This window comes from Arvicanthis niloticus, chromosome 2 (assembly GCF_011762505.2).
Source record: "Arvicanthis niloticus isolate mArvNil1 chromosome 2, mArvNil1.pat.X, whole genome shotgun sequence".
NCBI classification, from domain to species: Eukaryota; Metazoa; Chordata; class Mammalia; order Rodentia; family Muridae; genus Arvicanthis; species Arvicanthis niloticus.
This window is the reverse complement of record NC_047659.1, coordinates 9,463,478-9,484,366: the sequence shown is the minus strand read 5'-3', so window position 1 is coordinate 9,484,366 and position 20,889 is coordinate 9,463,478. Positions and strand designations below refer to the sequence as shown.

At 50.7% G+C, this 20,889-nt stretch overlaps 1 protein-coding gene and 1 long non-coding RNA gene across 10 annotated transcripts; one reads left to right on the top strand and one right to left on the bottom strand.

Moving 5' to 3' along the window:
* Window positions 1-530: 530 nt before the first annotated feature.
* On the bottom strand, window positions 531-20,848 carry Golga2 (golgin A2). 9 transcript variants are annotated; one of them, XM_034493901.2, is made up of 27 exons: window positions 20,699-20,848; window positions 16,896-17,018; window positions 15,802-15,882; window positions 12,166-12,258; window positions 11,880-11,923; window positions 11,717-11,780; window positions 11,305-11,361; window positions 11,049-11,129; window positions 10,255-10,293; window positions 9,952-10,014; window positions 9,775-9,868; window positions 9,576-9,682; window positions 6,821-6,879; window positions 6,407-6,548; window positions 5,792-5,881; window positions 5,583-5,690; window positions 5,354-5,441; window positions 4,655-4,992; window positions 4,297-4,410; window positions 3,597-3,842; window positions 3,442-3,517; window positions 3,160-3,245; window positions 2,746-2,964; window positions 2,564-2,666; window positions 2,359-2,465; window positions 2,127-2,283; window positions 531-2,033 (listed from the first exon to the last, which is right to left on the bottom strand). In XM_034493901.2, the coding sequence occupies exons 1-27, from the start codon at window positions 20,780-20,782 to the stop codon at window positions 1,819-1,821; spliced, it is 3,078 nt and encodes a 1,025-aa protein (XP_034349792.1). In that variant the 5' UTR covers window positions 20,783-20,848; the 3' UTR covers window positions 531-1,818. The 9 variants fall into 9 exon arrangements, with proteins under 9 accessions (XP_034349792.1, XP_034349798.1, XP_034349799.1 ...); XM_034493902.2 differs by having other exon boundaries at window positions 1,669-2,033; window positions 3,160-3,242; XM_034493907.2 differs by lacking the exon at window positions 11,049-11,129 and having other exon boundaries at window positions 3,160-3,242.
* Window positions 12,017-13,433, top strand: LOC143441269 (uncharacterized). Its single transcript, XR_013108519.1, has 3 exons — window positions 12,017-12,133; window positions 12,676-12,766; window positions 13,396-13,433. It is a non-coding gene; the product is annotated as an uncharacterized LOC143441269 (long non-coding RNA).
* Window positions 20,849-20,889: the final 41 nt, after the last annotated feature.

Here is a 20,889-nt window from a genome sequence, read left to right as displayed (position 1 = left end):
TGGTTTGTATTCTCTGGGGCTGAGGGGAGGGGAAGGTGTAAATTGGGCACTGAATGGAGGGTGAGGAAAAGCCCTTGCTAAGGTGCTATACAGTGAATCCTATGAATCCTGCTTTCACCACTAGGAGGCAGTATCATGAGCTCAGCCAGAATGCTGTGAGTGGCCTAAGAACAAAACAGGCCCCATGTATGGCCAGGCTAGGGGAGAGGGGGACAGAATGTAAAAGGCCTGGCCTGGAAGTCAGCACCCTTAGTTGCTGCACCCTGAGTTCCACCTATGCATAAGTCAGGCTTGATTCCCTTACCCAGTGAGGAAGGCCTGCGGCTGTAGCCCCTTGGCACTCCCCCTGGGATCCCTAGGCTTCAATAAGCCGTGTACAGGTGACGGGTGTCAATCAGCCCTGCTAGGCACTTCAGACCTTGGACTCCACACAGGCCAGAAGCCTGCTCTCTCCAGGCAGGACACATTCCCTGCTCAGTGCCAACCCGAGGCTAACCCCAGAACCAGTGATGAACACCCAGGTCCAGCAATATGGCTAAATCCATTTATTTCCCAAGTAAAAAGCAAAATAAAGAGGAGCTGCATCAGCAGGTGCCGTAACCTCGTCTCCGCCTCCTAGCCTCTGACCTAACACTACCAATAAATAGTTTCCCAGCCCCAAATGATTAGAAGCTCTTCCCCACTTGCCAGCTCCAACCTCCACTATAATACAGGGGTGTCCCTACCCCGGAATATACAAAATGGTACACAGGTACAATATGTACACCAGGGGAGGGGAAGCCCACCTCGCCCCAGCAGCCTCTGTCCTGCTTGGCGTAGTTACCCAATTGTCATAAGGCCTGAGAGAATGGTACCCACTTTCCCTGTCCCAAAGTGCCTCAAAAAGATGGAAGCCCTCCTCAGTGGGATGCCTTCCTGAGGCAGTTAGCTCCAACTGCCTCGGGACCCATAAAAATGCTGCCCAGCCCCACTGCCCTAAAGTGCCTCTAAGAAGATGGGAGTTGGTCTGGGGACATGCTGTGCCCTGGGTTCCATCCCCAGCATCACCACACAAAGAAAAAAGGCAGGTAGTGCTGGGGGTAAATCACTTGGTAGAGTGCTTGCCTAGCATTGCCAACCACCAGGCACAGCGGTGAGGCAGGGGATCAGCTCAATACGTAGTGATTTCAGGGTTAGCCTGTGCTACGTGAGACACTATGTAAAGAAAATGAAGATAAAATGGGGTGCGGAGGAAAAGGATTGACCTGGTGAAAACTTAGGAGCCCTGCTGAAGGCTAGGCTGATCTACCAGCTCGTGCTGCACCTGGGTGTGAGAATGCTGCCAAACTGTTCTGCCCCAGTGTCCTGAGTAAGGACTGAGTCCCTCTTCAGTGAGGAAGCCCTCAGGCCACCCAGCGCCCAGTCACTGAGTCTCTGGTACTCTTTCTCTAACAGCAGTTTACACAGTAGAACTGCCCTGGCTAAGAGGAAGAGCTGTACCAGTTTGTATCCCCCATTAAGACAGGAGTCCAATCTTTCGGTTTTTCAGATAGGGTCTCACGTAGCCCAGTGTGGTCTCAAACTCACTAGGTAGATGAAGATGGCCAATTCTCCCACTTCCCAAGCGCTCAAATTACAGGTCTAGCCTTTTCAGAGGTGCTGGGGACCCAAGGCTGTGTGCACGGCAGGCAAGCACTCTACCAACTGAGCTACTTCCCCAGCCCCTGGAGGGGGTGGAGTCTGACCTTATTATTACTGTAAGGATAAGGGTGGCTGAGGAAGGGAGCGGCTTGGGGCAGAACTCTTGGCTGCCCTTGGTGAGGCTTTGGTCGCCAGTCTTCACACAACCATGATTTTCACCTCGTCGTTCTCATCAGCACGGTAGAAAAAGGGGATGCAGGGGTTGCTCCCCAGGCCTGGGCGCTCCTGGGGGTTCTGGATCTCACGTAGCAGCCGCATGATTTGCTGTGCAGTGGGATTCTCATGGGGGGCAAGCACCCCTGCCTCTCCTTGTGCAGGCTCTGGATCGTCAGCCAGGCTCACCTCCCTGAGGTCTTCAGAGAGAGCAAAGGAGGAGGGGTCATGGCCCTGTATGCCATGGGGGCATCTTCCCCTCTGTGGGCTCCCATGACAGCAGCTCTACTCACCACCCTGCTGGTCAGCAGTGCCGAATTCCTGGGAGCCTGTGGGCACTGGGGTGGGCACATCAACAGGGTTCTGGGAGACTGCCAGGAACTTGCCCTGCCATTCATTGCGCTCCTTCACAAGCCTCAGCACCAGCTCCTGAAGCTCCAGCAGCTTTACCTAAAGAGGAAGAGGTCAGTCTGAACAGCCCAGCCCCGACTTGCCAGGCCTGGACGACAGAAATGTGAGGCTTACCTTCATCTCCTCCTTGTCCTGAGCCAGCCGGCTAATGTATTCTTCCTTCTCCAAATGCCGAGCCTTCAGCACTGCCCTCTGGTTTTGGTAAAGGGCAATGTACTCTCCTGTGGGGTGGCAGGCAGGTGACAAGGCTCTCACACTGTGGCTCCCCCAACCTGTCCCATGCACAACCCCCACTGCCTTAGGCTGGGCTCTAGCTCACCAATGGTGTCTGTCTCTCCAGAAAGCTGGATACAGCAATGTTCAAGCTCCTCCACCCTCTCCTTGAGCTCCACTTTCTCCTGCATGACCTCCAGGAAGCGGCTCTGGAGCCAGGAGAGAGGTTTCAGGGACTCAGGAGCCCTGGCTGGCCCCCACCCTCCTAGCCCCAACAGACAAACTCACCTGCAGCTTCTCCATGGCTACATGGAGGGCCTGGTTACTCTCCTCAGATGCAGAGTCATCCACATTCCTGGGGACCACTGCCTCCTTTTCAAGCTTGCTTTGGACTGGGGCTGCCAAGTGAGCCAAGCTCCGGCACCGTGCCTTCTGCTCTCTCAGCTGCACACGTAGTCGGGCCTGCTCTTCCTCAGCTCTAGCTATAGCGGCATTAAAGAATGCCACCTGCACACAAGAGGGAGGTGTGCCTCTCAGGGAAATGTTCAGGACAAAGTGGGCAAGGAGAGAGGGAGCATCTGTTCCCAGATGGGAGACTGACCACTGCTCCCAGGTGCAAAGTGAAATCAAAAGACATCAGAGGGCAGAAAACCAAGGACCACAGAGGTAAAAAACAGAAGGGGCAAGACAGAGCCAGCTCACCATGGCCTCTCTACTGTCTAGGTCTTCTGGGATGGTCAGACTGGGCTGAGGAACCTCCTCATCTTGCTCCTCCTGGTCCACATCTCCTGGGGGCAAACAGTAGGTTGTCTCCTCTAATAATCCCAGTAGGTAGACAGAGTGGACTCCAGGAGAAGAGCTCAGAGACCCACCTCTGTATCCCCACTGTATACCCTGGGGCCAGGTAGTGACTAGAAAATGCCCAATCAAAGCTTCTCCAAATACATCAACTCTAGTCCTCTCCTCCTGGGCAGTCAGTCTTACCTTCCCCAGGGAGGACCAAGAGGCTCAGCTGAGCTTGAAGCTGTTGGTTCTCCTGGCTGGTAGCTTTTAGGCGCTCCTAAGGGGCCAGGACAGAGTGAGAAGGCATAGAAGTGGCCAGGTCCTCCCCCTGGGCCCAGCCTTAACAGCTGCCTCACCTGGGCCTCCTGCAGCTCCTGGCGGGCCATCTCAGCTGCCATCTTGCCCTGTACCTCCTCATGCTGCAGCTGGTCCATGAGCTGTGTTTGCAGCAGAAGCTGCTTGTGCAAGGCCTCCTTCTCAGAGGTCAGCTGCTCATAGGCCACCGCGTGCTGTTGGTAGGCAGCAGCGTACTGCTGCAGGTGCAACAGGCACTGGTCTCGCTGCTCCTGCAGACCCTGTGCTTCTTGGCTCTTCAGCTCCACCTGCAGGAAGACTAGAGCTGAGGGCAGGCAGTGCTGGCGGCCACAGCCTGAGCACCTGCCTTTGTACCCAGTCTCCTCTCAGGGACACCTTTCTCACCACTTTAGGTCCCAAGAGTGGAAAAGCAGATGGGACCAACCCATTCTGTTCTGTACAAACTACTAGTGCCCGATACTTTATGCCGATTCTCTCATTTAACCTTTAACACCTCTATGAGGAAACTCATGGTTTCAGTTCAGTGAATGGGTCGGAAGACAGGAAGCATTTGAACACATGGCTGTGCATCCAGCCTGAACCCAGAGCCTTGGATAACCTACAACTATAAAACGGCAGCTTCCGGCCTCGCCACTGATGAAGAGCAGTCTAGGGCTACCTGCTCCAGGCTGTAGCTAATCTGTGACAGCCTTGTACCCACCTTCCCCAAGTCCGGTGGCCGTCACCTGTGGTAGGCCTTACCGTCTCCTTCAGCTCTCCCAGCTGCTCCTGCAGCTCTCCCAGCTTCCTGGCCAGCTCTTTCTTGACATGCTGCTCTGACTGCAGCGCACTGGTAATCTCCATGTTCTCGTTGGTCTGAACGGAAAGCAGCAGTCAGTAGGACCGGATGTGGCTGGGGTCCCCAGAATTGCATGTGTGCTCCCTCCCACAGAGCAGGGAAGGCTGCTGGATCATTCCCACACACCCTAGGGCTCTGGATCATGGGTGCCTTCGCCACTACCACCTCATGTGAGGTAGACAGCACCCCATCCCTTGTGGGTGCTGACCAAAAGGAGTGAGTGTGTTCCCTGTGAGCAAGGAGGGCCTTCGGGCTCCGCACCAGCCTGACAAAGCCGTTCTGCAGCTCGGCCAGTTGCTCCTTTAGCTCGCGGTTCTGCGACAGCGCTCTGCTGATGGTGGTGCGGTCACTCTGCATGCTCTCCAGGATCTGCTTGCGCTCCTCTGCCTGCTCGCTCCAGTGCTGGGCCTCCCGCTCCAGCTCCAGCAGCCGCCCCTCCTGCTCCCGGTTCAGGTGGCTCAGGCTCTCATTGTCCTGCACCTGGGCCCGCAGCTGGCCCGTTAGACTCTCCAGTTCCTTCTGCAGCTGCTCGACCTCTCCCTGCAGCCGCTGCTCGGCCTCAGAGGGCCCAGCTGGCGGCTCCGGGGGCGGTGGCTCCTCTGAGAAAGGAAGCAGGCAGTGAGGGGATCCTCTCTTGCCTCCACTGTGAGTCGGGCTCCCTGCCCTAAGCTTTGGCTTCTTTTCTGTCAAGGTCTCAGGTAAGCTAAGTGTTTCAAGTACTCTAGTACAGTTCTCTGATGCTCAGTCACCTGCAGAGGGGTAGCTGTAGGCATGCCACCCTGTTTTGCACAGAAAGGCACATACTCAGAGATGACAAGGCTTGTCACCTGGTCGGTACTGGCAGAGAGCCTTTGCCCCTATTGTAATGCTCTTACACCCACCTGCCCAACAGGGCAATGGGAGCCATCTTCATGACCCTTTGACCCACTCCCACTCTCAGGTCACCCTTGCCCTACTCACCCATCTGACTCCTGAGTTCGGCCAAGCTGGTCTCCAGCTCTTGTACCTGACTTTCTTTGTGCTCCTTCTCTTCCTTCAGTGTGTGCACCTGCCCAAGGCACAGGGGGCGCTGGAGATCCCAGGCACCATCCCTCCCCAGTCCCACCTCTGCAAAACCAAAGCCCCTAACCCCTCAGATGCACCACACTGACGCTCAGGAAGAGCAAAGACACCAGAGGCGAGGCCTCACCTGCTCCGCCATTTGCTGTACCCTCTGCTGCCACATGGCACTCTCTCCTTTCAGGTTCTCTGCATACTGGTCTCTCTCCACCTGGAGCTGCTTCAGTGACTCCATCAGCTGCATCAGTCAATGTACAAGTTACGAAGGGCTGTCACTGGTCCTTACCTGCCCTTGGCCATCGGGAGTCGTGCCCTTCCCCTCCCCGCTCAGATCCTCACCTGGCCGACATGGGTCTCCAGCTGAGCCCGCTCCTCCATGGCCTGTTGTAACTGCTCATTACCGCCAGAGGCCTCAGATTGGCTAGAGAACTGTATAGGGGAAATGAGGGGTCAGGTCTGGAAGCCCGTGCTGCTCTGCTGCAGTGCTCCCTACAAGAATGTGAGCTAGGATGACGTCCCCGTGTCATTGCCATATGAGAAAATGTCAGGAGGAGCTAAGCGGACTCCTGCATGGACATTCAAATGAGACAGAATGATGGCATTTCAGCTGGCATGCGGGCTCATGCCTGCAACCTCAGCACTTGGAAGGCTAAGGAAGGAGGATTATCATGAGTTCAAGGCTCACCTGGTGAGTTACAGGTCACACTGGGCTACTGATAAGACTCTGCCTCAACAGCAGCATCAATAAATAAAAATAAAGATGCAACAGCCATCTAAGCACTACTGAGATAACAGATACACGGTGTGGCCAGGGTTCCACTGTTGAACAATTAGTAAATAATATTACCACAGGACAGGAGGAGGTTCCAAAGTGTCCAGCCCTTGGCTGCAGGTCACCCCCAAGGAGCCACAGACTGTGTGCCTGGGCCTTAGGGGCGAGGCTGTGCCTCTCACCTGTTGCAGCAGCAGCTCTGACATCTCTAACTTCTTCTGCAGCTCCTCCACCCCCAACTGTGCAGCTGCTTTCTCTGCCCCCAGGACTCGAAGTTTCTCTTCCAGTTCTGAGTTCTGCTGCCTCAGGTCCTCATTACTTTTGCTGTGGTCAGAGGCAGAGCAGAAAGGAAGGAACCAAGAACAGAAAGGAACCCATTTCAGAGTGCAGCATGAGCCTGGCCGCACAGCCACAGGACAAAGCACTGAGTCACAAGTGACAGGCCTCAGAGAGACTGAGTGACCTGGGGCCATGCCATGAGTCAGGAGCATGGCTGGGACCAGAGCACAGCTCCACACAAACCCAAAACTGACTCCGTTGAGTGTCCACACTCCACACCGAGGCTGCAGAGAGCCCAGCCTCCTTGCCATTCTTACCTGTTCTTGTACAGCTCCAGCTTGAGGGCATCTCGCTCTTTGGTTAGGTCCTTGTTGTACTGCAGAGAGAGAAAGAGAGTCTGGACCAGGCAGGCTGAAGCAGCAACTTGCACAACACCAACGGCCCCGGTGATGTTCCACGGTGACGTTTCCTCTCCCTAATCACACTTGGCCTTCTCCCACGGCATGTCTACATCTCTAAGTCTCATTTGTGATTCTGTGTGTTTGTTTTGTTTTTAAGGTGGGGTCACACTATGTTATCTAAGATGGCTTCAAACTCCTGGGCTGAGACGGATCAGCCTCCCCAGTAGCTGGGACCAAAGGTGCACACCACTGGTCACAGCCTTCAGGGTTGCTTTGTTTTATTTATTTTATATGTATTGGTGTTTTGTCTACATATATGTCTGTGCTCCACAAATGTGAGTTACTGACAGGTGTGAAGCACCACATGGGTACTGGGAATCAAACCTGAGTCTTCTGAAAGAGCAGTCAGTGCTCTTAATTACCAGGCCTTTTGTTTTTCATTAATACTATTTTTTTTGCAAGGCTGGGATCAAACTCAAGCCTTTTACAGATAGGTCAACTGCTCTCCTACTGATCAACAACACCTAGCACTTCTTCAATTTTTCTTCCCAAACAGTCTGAGGGATCCAGGAGAGCCTAGAATTTACAAGCTGACCTTGAACCCTCCAGCCTCGCTCGGTCTTCCCAGTGCTGAGATCACAGGCATGTGTCACCTTGCCCAATGACACATGGTTTTATGAAACACAGTTTCATGAAGTTGGGGCTGGCCTTTAACTCCAGATCCTCTTGCCTTTTTCTTCCAAGTGCTGGGATTACAGGTATGGACCACTCCATCTGGATTATTCTTTGTATTATTATTATTATTATTATTATTATTATTATTATTATTATTACTACTATTACTAAGACTCTTACTATTTTTTTTTTTTTTTTTTTTTACTTTTTGAGACAGGGTCTCTCTACATAGACTAGGCTGTTCTTAATTTGCAGAGATTGGCCTACCTTTGTCTCCAAAGTGCTGATATTAAAGGTGTGGGCCACCACCTCACTAGTAATGCCTTTCCTTTGTTTTTAGTAAGAACTCATGAACAGGATGATGGCAGTGGTGGCACACACATTTAGTCCCAGTGCTTCCGTGGCAAAGGCAGGTGGATCTCTATGAGGTCAAGGCCAGCCTGGTCTACAGTGCTAGCTCAGGATAGTTAAGGCTTCACAATAAACAAACAAACAAAAAAACCAACAACAACAAAAAACAAACCAAAACCACATGCAAGGTATGGCGGTGCACATCGTTAACCCCAGCGTTTAGAAGGCAAAGATCAGAGTATCTTATGAGTTCCAAGCTATCCACAGCTCCACGGAAACCCTGTCTAACAACAACAAACAGAAAACAGACAAACAAAACAAAACAAAAACAAAGAAAATTAAAAAAAAGAAAAACCCTCAGTAAAGGGGCAGATGGTTATTCTTCCAGAAGAGCCCAGTTTGGGTCCCAGTACTGACGTAGTGGCTCCAGTTCCAGAAGATCCAAGTGCCTTTTGCCCTCTGCAGGCACCAGGCATGCATTTGGTGCATATATATAAAGGCAAGACACACACACACACCCCGAGCAAATAAACCTAAATAAGCCTTAAAGTTATACATTTAAAAACTCCACAGGGATGAGTTAGTGTCTCCATAGAGACAGAGTCTGAGACCTGAGTGTGCTGATAAGACTGTACTCTAAGCATCTGGATGCTGAGGTAGGAGGATTATAAATTTTTTAAAGAAATGACATTTATGCCGGGGTGGTGGTGGCGCACGCCTTTAATCCCAGCACTGGGGAGGCAGAGGCAGGTGGATTTCTGAGTTCGAGGCCAGCCTGGTCTACAGAGTGAGTTCCAGAACAGCCAAGACTATACAGAGAAACCCTGTCTAGAAAAACCAAAAAAAAAAAAAAAAAAAAAAAACAAAAAGAAAGAAAGAAAAGACATTTACAGTGGGCTAGCTCTCTGTGAATTGGGCCAGGAGCTCTCAGACACTACTGGTGTTGTTACTATTGTTCACAGAGCACTTTACCAGGCCCGATTGCTAACAACCCTATCCAACCTTCACATGCACCTCAAACAGTTGCCATCACCCCACTGGGCAGAAACAGTACACAAAGGCTAAGTGCGGGCCTGAAATCACTTAGGCAGACAGAGCTGAGACTTGTACATTTTGGGGTGTCTAAATCTCTAGGCCCTTTCCCCTGGGGACTGCAGCTAAGAGGAGGATACTTCTCTTATTTAACTTCTGTCTGAATCTGGCTCTCCTCTGAACAGATGGTCCATTCATTCACCGTCACCCTTCCCAACCCTGAGTTTACCAATCCTCTCAGCCATGGTTTACATACATTGTACACACACATTCTCCTCTCTCCACAAATGGTACCATGTTAAGATCTGTACTTTCACAGACAAGCACTCATCCCATCTCGTAGCACTTGGTCAAGACCACACACAACCAGCAGGGTCACAGCAGGCACCTGCCTCTAGGGGTTGCATCCAGTAGTCCGCTTGTACAGTCCCCAGTTACCCAGCAGGGGACTCAACCCCCAGGTTGCTTCTACCAACCACACAACATAAGTAACAAGAAATGGCACGGTGTGTGCTGAGCTCTCAGCAGCAAGACACTGGACCATGCAGAAAAGCCCTTTAAGCTCACTGTCCAACAGGAAGCTGCTGATGGCCAGAGAAGCGACCTGTCTTACCCTGTCTGCCTGTTTCTGTTGCGTTGACACAGTAGACAGTGTTCGCTCCAGCTCTCCCACACGCTGTCGGGAGGACTGTAGACGGCTGGCAAGATCCTCCGACTCTCCTGGAGCAAGAGAAGTCTAGATGGAGCCCCAGGGAGCCTCCCTCAAGCCTGCCACAGCATCAGTACGAGGCTGAAGGGTGCCCAGGTCCTACCTGCTTTCTGCCTGGCTGCTTGCTGAGTGTGGGCCAGGGCTGTCTGTAATTCTGCCTTCTCAGACACTAGGATGCCTATGGTCTGAATGTGAACCTTTGGAGAAAAGGCCATGAGTGCTGAGAGAAAGGAGAGAAACACTCTCCAGAGGACTCAGGGACACTGGCCAGACCTCTCACCTGCAGTTGTTCCCTGAGAGATCCCTGCTCCTTTGCCAGCTTCTGCTGATAATCCTTCTTCTCCTGCAGGCACAAGGAAGTGCAGCAATTAGTGGGGAAGCAAGAGGCGGCCCAAGGGACGAGCCCCCAGACAGACAAAGACACCAGGACAGACACGCCAGGAGGCCAGGTTATCAAGGATCCTATAAAGGACACCCTGTGGAGTGAGTCTTCTCCAGGAGAGAAGTAAGCAAGACCAAGGCCTACAACTCTGAGGCCTCCCGACCCCCATCGGTCATGAAAGGAGCATAGAAATCACATTACTTTTTCCAGTTGATTGAGAGTGTCTTGGTTCTGCTGTTTCTGTGGGAAGAGTCAAAGGAAACTGACTAGGACTGGCCCCTTTCACGACGCCCCAGACCAAGCAGGAGGATGGATTTGAAAAGGTGCTCAGCCCCACGGGTAATGAAGTGAGAAACTGCTCAGACTCCAGGGGGTTGTGTCTGCCTCTCACTCACAACTATGCAACTGGGTTCACACTAAAGGACAGTAGCTCTAGAAACAAGTGTGAGAAGGATCACCACCCTCCGCCAACTTGGGACTTGGCAGAGTGAGCTGAATTAAAACTGAGCGTGTCTTGTGGGCACAACCAGGAGAGGAATGGAGAGCACTTGTTTCTGACCAGTCAGTGAGCTTTCAAACTCTTGCCTCTTAAGAGTGGACAGAGGTCTCTGACACCCTCCAATTCTGCCAACAGGAAACCCAAACCCAGGGAGTTGTGTGACCAAAATCAAAGAGCAAATTAGGAGATAAGCCAGCAGGACATGGGTCCCGACAACCAACTGGGTTTGTGTTCCCTTCTGCTGGAGGCACCAAACTCAGGACAAGTAGGGCACGGACTCAGGAGGGAGTCTGGACATAAAGGAAGCAGAGAGGAGAGCAACAAGGACCATGCTGCATGCTCTATGCTCTGGGTGCCTCCAGCCGAGACTGAAGCCCCCAGGTTTTCCATTCCCCCTTTGGTCCCAGGAGCCCCCTAGTCCCTTTCTTCAGAGCCCAAAAGGGAAACTGAAGCCCAGGACTGGCAGCAAGAATCAGGGACCCCGCTGGACTCTTACCAATTCCTCTATCGTGCTACTGAGTTGTTTGTTTGTTACATAGCTGGAGTCCAGGGCTACTGCTAGCTCTTGGTACCGGCTCTGAGGCGCATGCAGAGAGGAGGAGTTGGAGGAGGGATGGGGGAAAGGTAGAGAGAGCATCATTAGGGGTGGGGGTGGTGGGCTGTCTCAGCTGGCAGCGGGCACCCAGGTCCCTGTAGGAGGAGATAGGTGGTTGGCGTAAAGGGTTGCTGGGCCATGATTCAAGGCCACTCACCTCCAGATCCTTCATGTTGGAAGATGTGAGGCCCTCCCCGTTGATGTAAGATGTAGACTAGGAGAGACAATACCTCACATGGAGATGCTCTGTGACCCTCAGTGTCTAATCCCTGTAGCCTCCTCCTTCCCCCTCAACTAGCAGAATCTGCTTTCCTGCTCGCTCACACCCCCTTTGTGCCACTCCTCATGGCTCTTATCCCGCATGGCTCAAGCCTGCCACCGCTCAACAGCTGTCACCTCGGACTTTCCACACCAGGATAAAAGCTCATTGCCCATTGTGGTCCAAATCCAAGTCTTCTCAAGTATCACAAAAGCCTCTCATGAATTAGTCTCGCGGGAATCCCTGCCTCATTTTCCACCATCCTTTCCTTTCCTTTCTACCTTCTTTCTGGACCCCAATCCTGTGGTACCTCAGACACAAGGCCATTGAGCTGTTGAGAAAGTTGTCGCAGACTCTCAGTCGATGAGAACGTCCTAAGGGAGGAGACCTCAGGTCAGGGGTGCAGGCAGTTTGATGGGAACGGGGCTCAAGGGCAGAGGCCTGCCCTGACGCCCTCAGCAGGAAACACTTACCTGGTCTCCTCCATGAGGTTAGAGCAATTGCCAGCATCATGGCTCTGTATGGGTAGAAAGAGATAAGGTACATTCAGCTTCTGCTTTCTGTCACACAGGGACACAGTGGGCCAAATTCATCTCAACACCCATCTTCCCAAGCCTTCCCCATCGTGGCCTCCCCACGCCAGGCTCCAGGAGCAGCACCTGGACCAAGCCCTCTGAAGAGAGAAGAACAAAGAACTTCCTTTGGGAGTCCTTCCGGAAGCAGACAGGTGGGCAGCAGGCAAAGGGGAGAAGCACAAACCTGAGTGAGATCAGCATCAGTGGAAGGGACGCCAAGGAACATAGTGTCAGTAGCAGCAGTTGGCGGTGCAGGAGCAGTGTGGTCTGTGGGCACCTGTCACAGAACAGAGCAGGAGGGTTAGAAGACCATGTGGGAGAGAAGTGCTTCACTGCCACGGACATGAGGTGATGGGGCAAGCGGGATAGCACAGCAGCAGGCACAGGACAGTCGCACATGCTGGGAGCTATTGGGGTACAGACATGGCCTGTCCAGGCCTCAGGCCACCTAGTTAAATTCTGAAGGACCAGAGCTCAAAGCAGGGGCTGCAGGGTCTTCTTCCTGAACACCCAAGGACCTAGTTCCCTCTGGAGCTCTGACCTGTGGCAGCCACAGCAGGTAGAAGAAGTGCCAAGGCCAGGAGGCAGAGAGCTAACTGCCCCTGACTCTAGGCCTTGCTCCTGGGAGGACTCATCATAGTTAACATAACCATTCTCCCCTCTCCTCTTGCTTTCCTGCCTTCCCTCCTCCCAGACCCATGCACTGGCTGTGTTTATCGATTCAGAACAACTGGATAAAGCAGAGTCAGTGGCTGCCCTTTGGCTTGCAGTATCTAGGAGATCACGTGAGTTTCTTAGGAAAAGCAGGCTGGGACCAATCCTAGGATTTCAGATATGGCAGTTTGTAGAAGTCTCCCCACGTCCCTGGCAGAACTATCTGTTTGACTAGCTATACCCAGTTGCTCCTCAGGCTCAGGCCTCACTTGTTTGTTTTATTTTCTGAGACAGGGTCTCACTATGTAGCCCCAGCTGTCCTGGAACTCACCCTGTAGACCAGGATGGCCTCAAACTCACAGAGATCTGCTTGCCTTTGCCTTCCAAGTTCTGGGATTAAAGGCATGCACCCCTATGCCTGGTAGTTCAGGCTTTGCTTAGGACTATGTCTCTGGCTTAGAGGTCTTTTAATGTCCAACAGTCCAGATAGACAGAGGATGGAAGGACAAAGGGAGAGGGACAGAAGGTCCAGGCCTGTCCAGAAAGACTGGTCTGGGAGGAAGTGGCCATGCCTTCTCCAAAGAAAAGGCTGCTTGCTTTCTGTAGCCTTCAGTCTCAGCCTCTTGAGATGATGACCAAATTTCCTCCTTGGAGCAAATAAGAAAGGACCTCTGGGAAGTCAGCATGAGCCTCATTCTCTTGAGTTTACTGTGACCTGTTTCTACAACTCATGTGACTGTCAGTTCTGAATCACCCACAGGAGTTGCCTTGACAACAGCTACAGTTGAATCTAACAGGTAAGACCAGGGGTTCAGTGGCAGCTGGCCACACCTAAGACAGTCTGGAGGTGTGGCACTCTCAGTAACAGACCCTCCTAGGCTTTGGGTCTTGTAGCATCTTAGAAACATACATCTCTAAGACTAGTAACATTCAGAGAGGCAAAAAATAAATAAAAATATTTTTCTGAGTACCTTTTGGTTTTTGTTTTAGGTTTTGAAACAGGGTCTCTCTGAAGTTTATGTTTGCCTCAGAATTGCTATAGAGCCCAGGTCACCTCAAACTTGAGACCCCCTTTCTGCCTCAGCTTCCCAAAAGCAGGGATTATAAGCTAGGACACCATGCACTGTTGGGAAACTCTCAAGGGCTTTGTGAGCAACCATGTAACTCCCCAATTTTAAGTCTTACAGCTAAGCATGGATTCTTACAATGTTTTCACTCTCTTCAAGATGCTCCATCCTGTCAGGAACTACTTCCATCTTTCCATAACTAATGCTCCATCCTGTCAGAAACCACTTCCATCTTTCCATAACTTCCTGTTTTATCTCTACTCAGGAGATGCCAATCGGAGTAGAAAATCAGTTACTGCCAGGCGGTGGTGGCGCACACCTTTAATCCCAGCACTTGGGAGGCAGAGGCAGGCGGATTTCTGAGTTCGAGGCCAGCCTGGTCTACAGAGTGAGTTCTAGGACAGCCAGGGCTACACAGAGAAACCCTATCTCGAAAAAACAAACAAACAAACAAAAAAAAAAAAAAAAAAAGAAAGAAAGAAAAGAAAAAAAAGAAAAAGGAAAAAAAAGAAAATCAGTTACTGATTCGAGAAAGTTTTCAAAAACACAAGAAAAGTCTTCACTTCTGGAACAGAGGGGCTGGGTGCTCTGGTGAGTATTTCCCAAAGGGGAAACTGAAGCCCCAGCTCTGTGTGACTGACTCCTTAGCACAACAAAGGACAAATCTGTGGCCCCCACTCCCATACACACAATGTGCCACTTCTGAGCTGAGTACTGAGGCACAGCACCTGAGCAGACCCCATACACACAATGTGCCACTTCTGAGCTGAGTACTGAGGCACAGCACCTGAGCAGACCACAACACCTGGCCAGGATCAATTGTGTTGGCTGAAAAAGAGCCCAATGACAGCCTGCCAGTCCTTATTCCGTCCATACCCAGCATAACAGGATGTGGCCTTGGCTCAGGCCACTCCTTCAGTTGGACAGAAGCCTGCTCCTTTTGTTTGGCGGATGTCCCCTGGCACACGTTAACTGAAGAAGTACTAAGTTATATCCAGGAGGCCAGCTGTAAGCCCTGTGACACAGGTCCTGTCGCACGTGGATGCCCCATGCCTCTGAAAAGTGCCTGCCAGTCAGCTCTCTGCTCCTCTGCTTTTCAGCTCTCCATGTGCATGAATGTGACCCATCTTTCATCATCAAAGTAGCTGCAAATGACTCTTTTCCAGCCTCAAGTCCACTGGGAACCAACTTTTCTTTCAGTACATTAGGCATCCTGGAGATCATGTAACTCTTGTCCTGTACATCTAGTCTGGTTATTGGCTCGAGACAGGCTCTCACTATGTAGCCCAGGCTGTCTTGGGACCTGCCATCCTCTTGTCTCAGCCTCCAGAGTGCTGGGTTCCCAGGCATGGACTACTGCACCTGGCTTGTTCATCTACCTCTGTCACTGTTCAACAAAGCTTCTTCCTATCAAGGACAGAGGCTGAGGGCAGCTTCTCCTGGTCACTCATTTGTGAGTTAACCTTACATGTTCCACAGCTGGTTGTTTTGTTTTGTTTTTTTACACAGGGCTTCAGACCAGGCTGGCCACTTCCTCCCTAGACTCGGAGATCTGCCTGCCTCTCTGCCTTCAGAGTGTTGAGCATAAAGGCATGTGCCACCCCTGCCTGTTGAGAGTTTCTTAGAATAAAGTCTTAATCCCAGAAACTACTATAAATTCACTTTCTCATAACCTATGTTCCTAAGTTTCAAACGAAAATGAGTTCATAAAAAAGAACCACAAACTTCTATGGTCTAGTTTTTTATAGACAGATGTCCAGAGGGCAAGACCTGAAAAGTGTTTTTGTGTTCCATCTGTCCCAGTCTGACAGTACCATGGTAGGCATTAATAAACTCTAGTCTCACACATCTGATCTGAAAGTTGTTTCCCCAATTAGCTCTAACTTTCAAGGTGGGTCTCATTTTATCTAAGATGAGAAATAATACAGGGAAAGAAAAAAACCCAATCAAGCAAGCAGTTGAGAAAGCAGACACAGGGGCTGACGCTTAACCGAGGCAACACGAAGTAAGCCAGTGGCAGAGGAGCCCTCAAACAGGGAGGCCTATGTGACATGCACGGCTGGGAGAGCAAGCCAGAGGGAGTCTCGGCACTGCCTCACCTTCCTCTTGTCTAATGGGGGGAGCGAGACCCCATTGGAACGGTTAAGGTCGGACACCAACACCTTCAGAATGTCCTGAATCTACAGCAGGCGAGAAGGGAAAAGAAGGGCGGGGGTTGTGGGGAGGGAGAGAAGAAATAGGGGTTGGGGGGAGCAAGAAAGTCAGGGCAGGAAGAAGAGAAACAGTCAGGGAGACGGAATACTCAGGAGCACAGATCAGCACCCAAGCCTGTGCCATCCTTCCAAGCAGCCACCTGCTACCTTGTCAGAGGCAGCCCTCAGAGTGAGCAAGAGTCCCCAAGGGACGCAGTCATTACACCTGACCAAGGCAGAAACTCAACATATACAAGACCCTTTCCACAGACCCAGGATTGGACAGAGAAATCTGTAAAGGCCCCAGTCTCCATGTCCACCTTAAAACCAAACTCTCAAATAAGACTTCTCTTTTACAGTGCCACAATATAGCTAAAAAGAGAGTCTGTAAAACAATAAGCCAACCCACCATCATCCTGTCAGATGAAAGAACTAAGTGTGTGTGTGTGGGGTAGGACTTTCCTGAGGTAACCCAGCAAGCTCATGACAATGATGGACTTAACACTCAGATTTCCACTTACTGATGGCTCCTTTTTGGCAGCCTGAGAACAATGAAGTTCCCTCTGGCTTGGTTTCTACCCAAACCAAAAAAAATCACACAGTACCTATTGTGGGCTCACTGTTAACTCCACAGCAGACCCTGGGGAATTAGCAGAAAAACAACTGCAATAAACTTCACTTAAACTTTATAGATATACATTAAAAATATTACCGATGTTGTATAGATATGTAAAAAGAGGCTCAAAGAGTTTAAACAACTTGCCCTAAAGTCATATTTCTAACTGATGGAGAAATAGAATTCATACTCAGATTTTATTTTTCTGTGCTGAGATAAAACCCAGGGTCCCTTGTGAGGCGAACCCTAGTTCATTACCACTGAACTAGGCTCCAAGCCCTCAAAGCCAGAATCTTTAACCAGTACCTGACATTTCCACCTGAACCACAGCCCTCCCTTCTTCCCACCGCCCCCATTCCCCAGGAATCTGCTGGCCTGGACTCACATTCTCTGGTGACTGACAATCACTGGCAGTGCTTCTCTCTGGGCTATGACCATTTTTAATCTTTTTCTTCTTCTTTGCTCCTGCAGGGACACCCGGGCTGTTCTTCTGCTGATACTCTCTCAGCTGTGGAAAGGAGAACAGAAAGAAATAAAGGCCATTTGCTCCACACTCACAGCCTCGACTCTGGCCTTCCAGTTTATTCAGTTTTTTGCTTGGTGTTTCTGTTTAAGACGTTGTCTCACGATCCCAGGCCGGGCACTAACTCACTCTGTGGATGTGGGTGACTCTGAACATCTGATCTTCCTGCCTGAACTTCTGAAAGCACCAGGATTACAAGTGTGTGCCACCACACCTGGTTTATACAGTCCTGGAGATCAGACCTAAGCCCTTGTGCTAGTTCGGCAAGTATTCCACATAGTGGAATATTTCACACCCAGTTTCTTTCTATGCTGTTTTTATAAAAGTACTTTTTATTTTAATGTACATTGGGGTTTTGTCTGCATGTATATCTGTGTGAGGGTGTCAGATCTTGGGGTTACAGGCAGTTGTAATCTGCCATGCAGGTGCTGGGAATTGAACCCGGGTCCTCTGGAAGAACACTCTTAACTCATTGAGCCATCTCTCCAGTCCCCTATAAAAATACTCTCATGTTCCACGATTTTACAAGGTATAGTAATGACCTCTGAATGGCAGAAGAAATGGCATGGCTAAAAAGGCAGTAATTGGGTTGGGAATGCAGCTCAGTGGAATGCTTGCCTAGTATTCAAGAGGCCCTAAGTTCCCATCCCAGCAACATATACACATGCTCACACACACACACACACACACACACACACACACACACACACAGAGGCAGACACGGAATCAAACTCAATCTTCTGATGCCCTGCTCTGGGGTTTGCGGCTCCCATGGGGAAAATCTAGAGGTAGAGATCAGAGCGTAAACATTTAGTCGGAAAGAACTGGCTGGGTGGGCTGTTACCCATCTATAATCCCAACTCCAGGGAGAGGCAGGGGCGTGAGGGGGCTCCTCCGCAGCAGCCCAGGCGCCCCAGCAGCCTGGGCTCCACAGTGATCCCCAGTCTCTGAAGACAACAAGCAAATACATGAACCAGAAGACAAGAACTATATCCTGGACCTTAAACCACACTCCTCTTTTCAGAACATTGTCTCTGGCTGGTGCACACCTTTAATCTAATCCCTTAAAGCAGAGGCAGATGCATCTCTGTGATGAGATGAGGCTAGCCTAGCCTGGCCTAGCCTGGTCTACATAGCAAGTTCCAGGCCAACCAAGGATATAACAGAAGACCCTGTCTTTATTCTTATTTTATGTGCATGAGTGTTTTGCCCATACACACACACACACACACACACACACACACACACACGTGCACTGCATGTATACCTGGTGTACACAGAAGTCAGAAGGGCGTGTCAGAACCCTTGGAACCGGAATCACAGATGATTGTGAACCATCATGTGGGTGCTGGGAATAATACTCAAAGACAGTGTCTTTAAAACTGATATGTGTGTGTATACACACATGCATGCATGCTTGTGTACTAGGGGAGAGGGTACACGGGCATGTTACAGTGCACACAACAATGTCAGAGGACAGCCTCCGTACTGCTTCCTCTTTTCCACTCTCAGACAAGTCTCTTGTTACCACACACACCAGGATCTATGGCCCCTCGGCTTCTAATAACTCTGTCTGTGCCATACATCTAGCCAGAAAACGTCTGAGCTTACAGAGTCATGCTGCTGTGTCTGGTTTTATATGGAGTCTACAAAATCCAAGTCAGGTACTCCTGCTTGTGTGCAAGTACTTCACCTAATGAGCCACCTCACTGTCAAAAGCCAAAGTACTGTCAATGTAACCTCAGGTAGATGGTTTCTTTTTGTTTCTGTTGTTGTTGTTGTTGTGCTATAGATCGAACCTGGCGCACTATGCCTGAGAGGCCAGCATTCTACTACCGAGCCATATAAACACAACTTCCCTTCAAAAAAAGAAAAAACAAACCAGGATTGCTGGATATGGTGGCCCATACCTTTCACACAGTTCTAGGCAGGCAGAGGCAGGCAGATCTGAGTTCAGGGCCAGCCAGGAATACATAGACCTTGTATCAAAAACAAACACAAAATTAAATTTAATTTTAAAAAGATTGTATGTATATGAGGGTAGTTGTTTGTTTTTTTGCCTACATGTATGTCTTTTTATTTTTTTTTTTCGAGACAGGGTTTCTCTGTATATCCCTGGCTGTCTTGGAACTCACTTTGTAGACCAGGCTGGCCTCGAACTCAGAAATCCACCTGCCTCTGCCTCCCAAGTGCTGGGATTAAAGGCGTGCGCCACCACCGCCCGGCTCATGTATGTCTTTACATCACATACATGCAGTAACCTAACTGGCCAGAAGAGGGCATAATATACAACCCTTAGAACTGGAGTTGGAGATAGTTGTTAGCTGACATGTGGGTGAAGGGAGCTATACCCAGGTCCTTTGCAGGAGCAACAAGTGCTTTTACCTGCTGAACCATCTCTCCAACCCAAATATTGAGTATGACATACACCAAGCTGGTCTCAAATTCCATATATAGATAAAAATAACCTTGAAGTCCTGATCCATCTGCCTCTACCTCCAGAGTCTCTGAAATACAGGCATGTATTGCTCTGCCCAGTTAACAACATGTCAGGATCCAAGCCGGAGCCTCACACATGGTAGGCAAGCACTCTTGGCAGCTAAGCTGAGTACTGAACAGGTCCTTGTAGATACCTGACAAACACCCTAACAACTAGCTCCACTCCTAACTCCATTGGGGCCATTTTATCAACACGTATTAAAGGTACACGCAGTACTTTCTAAACCGTACAACATGACAGAAAGGCGGAAACCATGAAGGCACAGCTTAATTGAACATGGGAACAGAAAGGGTACAGCCTCAGTGTCATTTCAGAGAGAAGTCTCTACAAATCTATGAAAATGCCATGCCCAAGTTTAATGGTTTTCCTCTCAAAAGAAGCGTGGGAAAGTGATGCTTCCCGTGAGATGCCTCACATGCATCCTGCAGTTCTCATCACCCCAGTTTGAAAAGACAATGTGGCTGAATTTTTAAGCTGTTAAGTTCAGTTCCCCAAGAAACTGATCAACACCGTACATGCGTTTTGCTCCAGAGAAATTACAGTCTCTCTAGAGAGCAGAAAACTGAAAAACCCCAATCCAAACCAAACCCGTTCTTCCATGTCAGCAAGGGACACTGACAGTGCTGTGTGCTCACATTATGCTAAGTTAAGGGAATGCGGGACCTAAAGCGTCTCCGCACTAGATTCCACACTCGGGCTCCCTTCCAGGTGGAAATGGGTTCTCCACCAGAGAAACAGGAAAAGGGGCAACAACATTAGGTGAGCAGGTGGGGCAATCCAAACCAGACTCAGAGTAGTAATGACAGTTTCGAGGGGGACTGTGACGTAACTACATTCCACTCCATACTACCAACGCCCGAGTCGCCTACAGGGCCAGGACCGAGGTCCTTGGAGACAGGTGCCCAGAGAGGTAAGAATTGGAGCGTCCGGAGCCGAGGGCTAAGAGACCCTGTGTCACTGACCAAAGTCACCTAGGGGCGACTGATAGGGCGGGGGCTGGGTTGTTGAGGGGGCGGGGCTGGCTGAGAAGACTTCACTGGGGGAGCCCAGGGCGCAGAGGGGTTCTTCTACCCGTGTGTCTCGGAAAATTATCGGACACTGGTCTCGGTCCTGCCGTTGGAGAAGCTCGGGTGGGGTCAAGGGGCCGCGACCCGGAGCGCTTTACCTTTTTCTTGGCCGCAGCCAATTTGCTCTGCCTGGTTTCTTCCGACATCCCGGGGCGGGGAGGGGGGAAGCGGGGGGGCCACATCACCACGATCCCGGCAGCCACCGCGGAACTGCTTCCGGCAGCTACGGCTTCTCTACAAGTGCCAGCGAAGGCGGGTGCAGAGCACCACTTGGACGCTTGGAAACCCA

What these genes read in the sequence shown, in the direction of transcription:
- Golga2 (XM_034493901.2), bottom strand. Translation starts at nt 20,782, where the DNA reads ATGTGGCCCCCCCGCTTCCCCCCTCCCCGCCCCGGGATGTCGGAAGAA. An exon ending in CAGAGCTGCTGCTGCAACAG is followed by an intron (nt 5,882 to 6,406) that starts GTGAGAGGCACA and finishes TCCCCTATACAG; the next exon opens with TTCTCTAGCCAATCTGAGGC. An exon ending in AGGAGCTGCAGGAGGCCCAG is followed by an intron (nt 3,518 to 3,596) that starts GTGAGGCAGCTG and finishes CTGGCCCCTTAG; the next exon opens with GAGCGCCTAAAAGCTACCAG.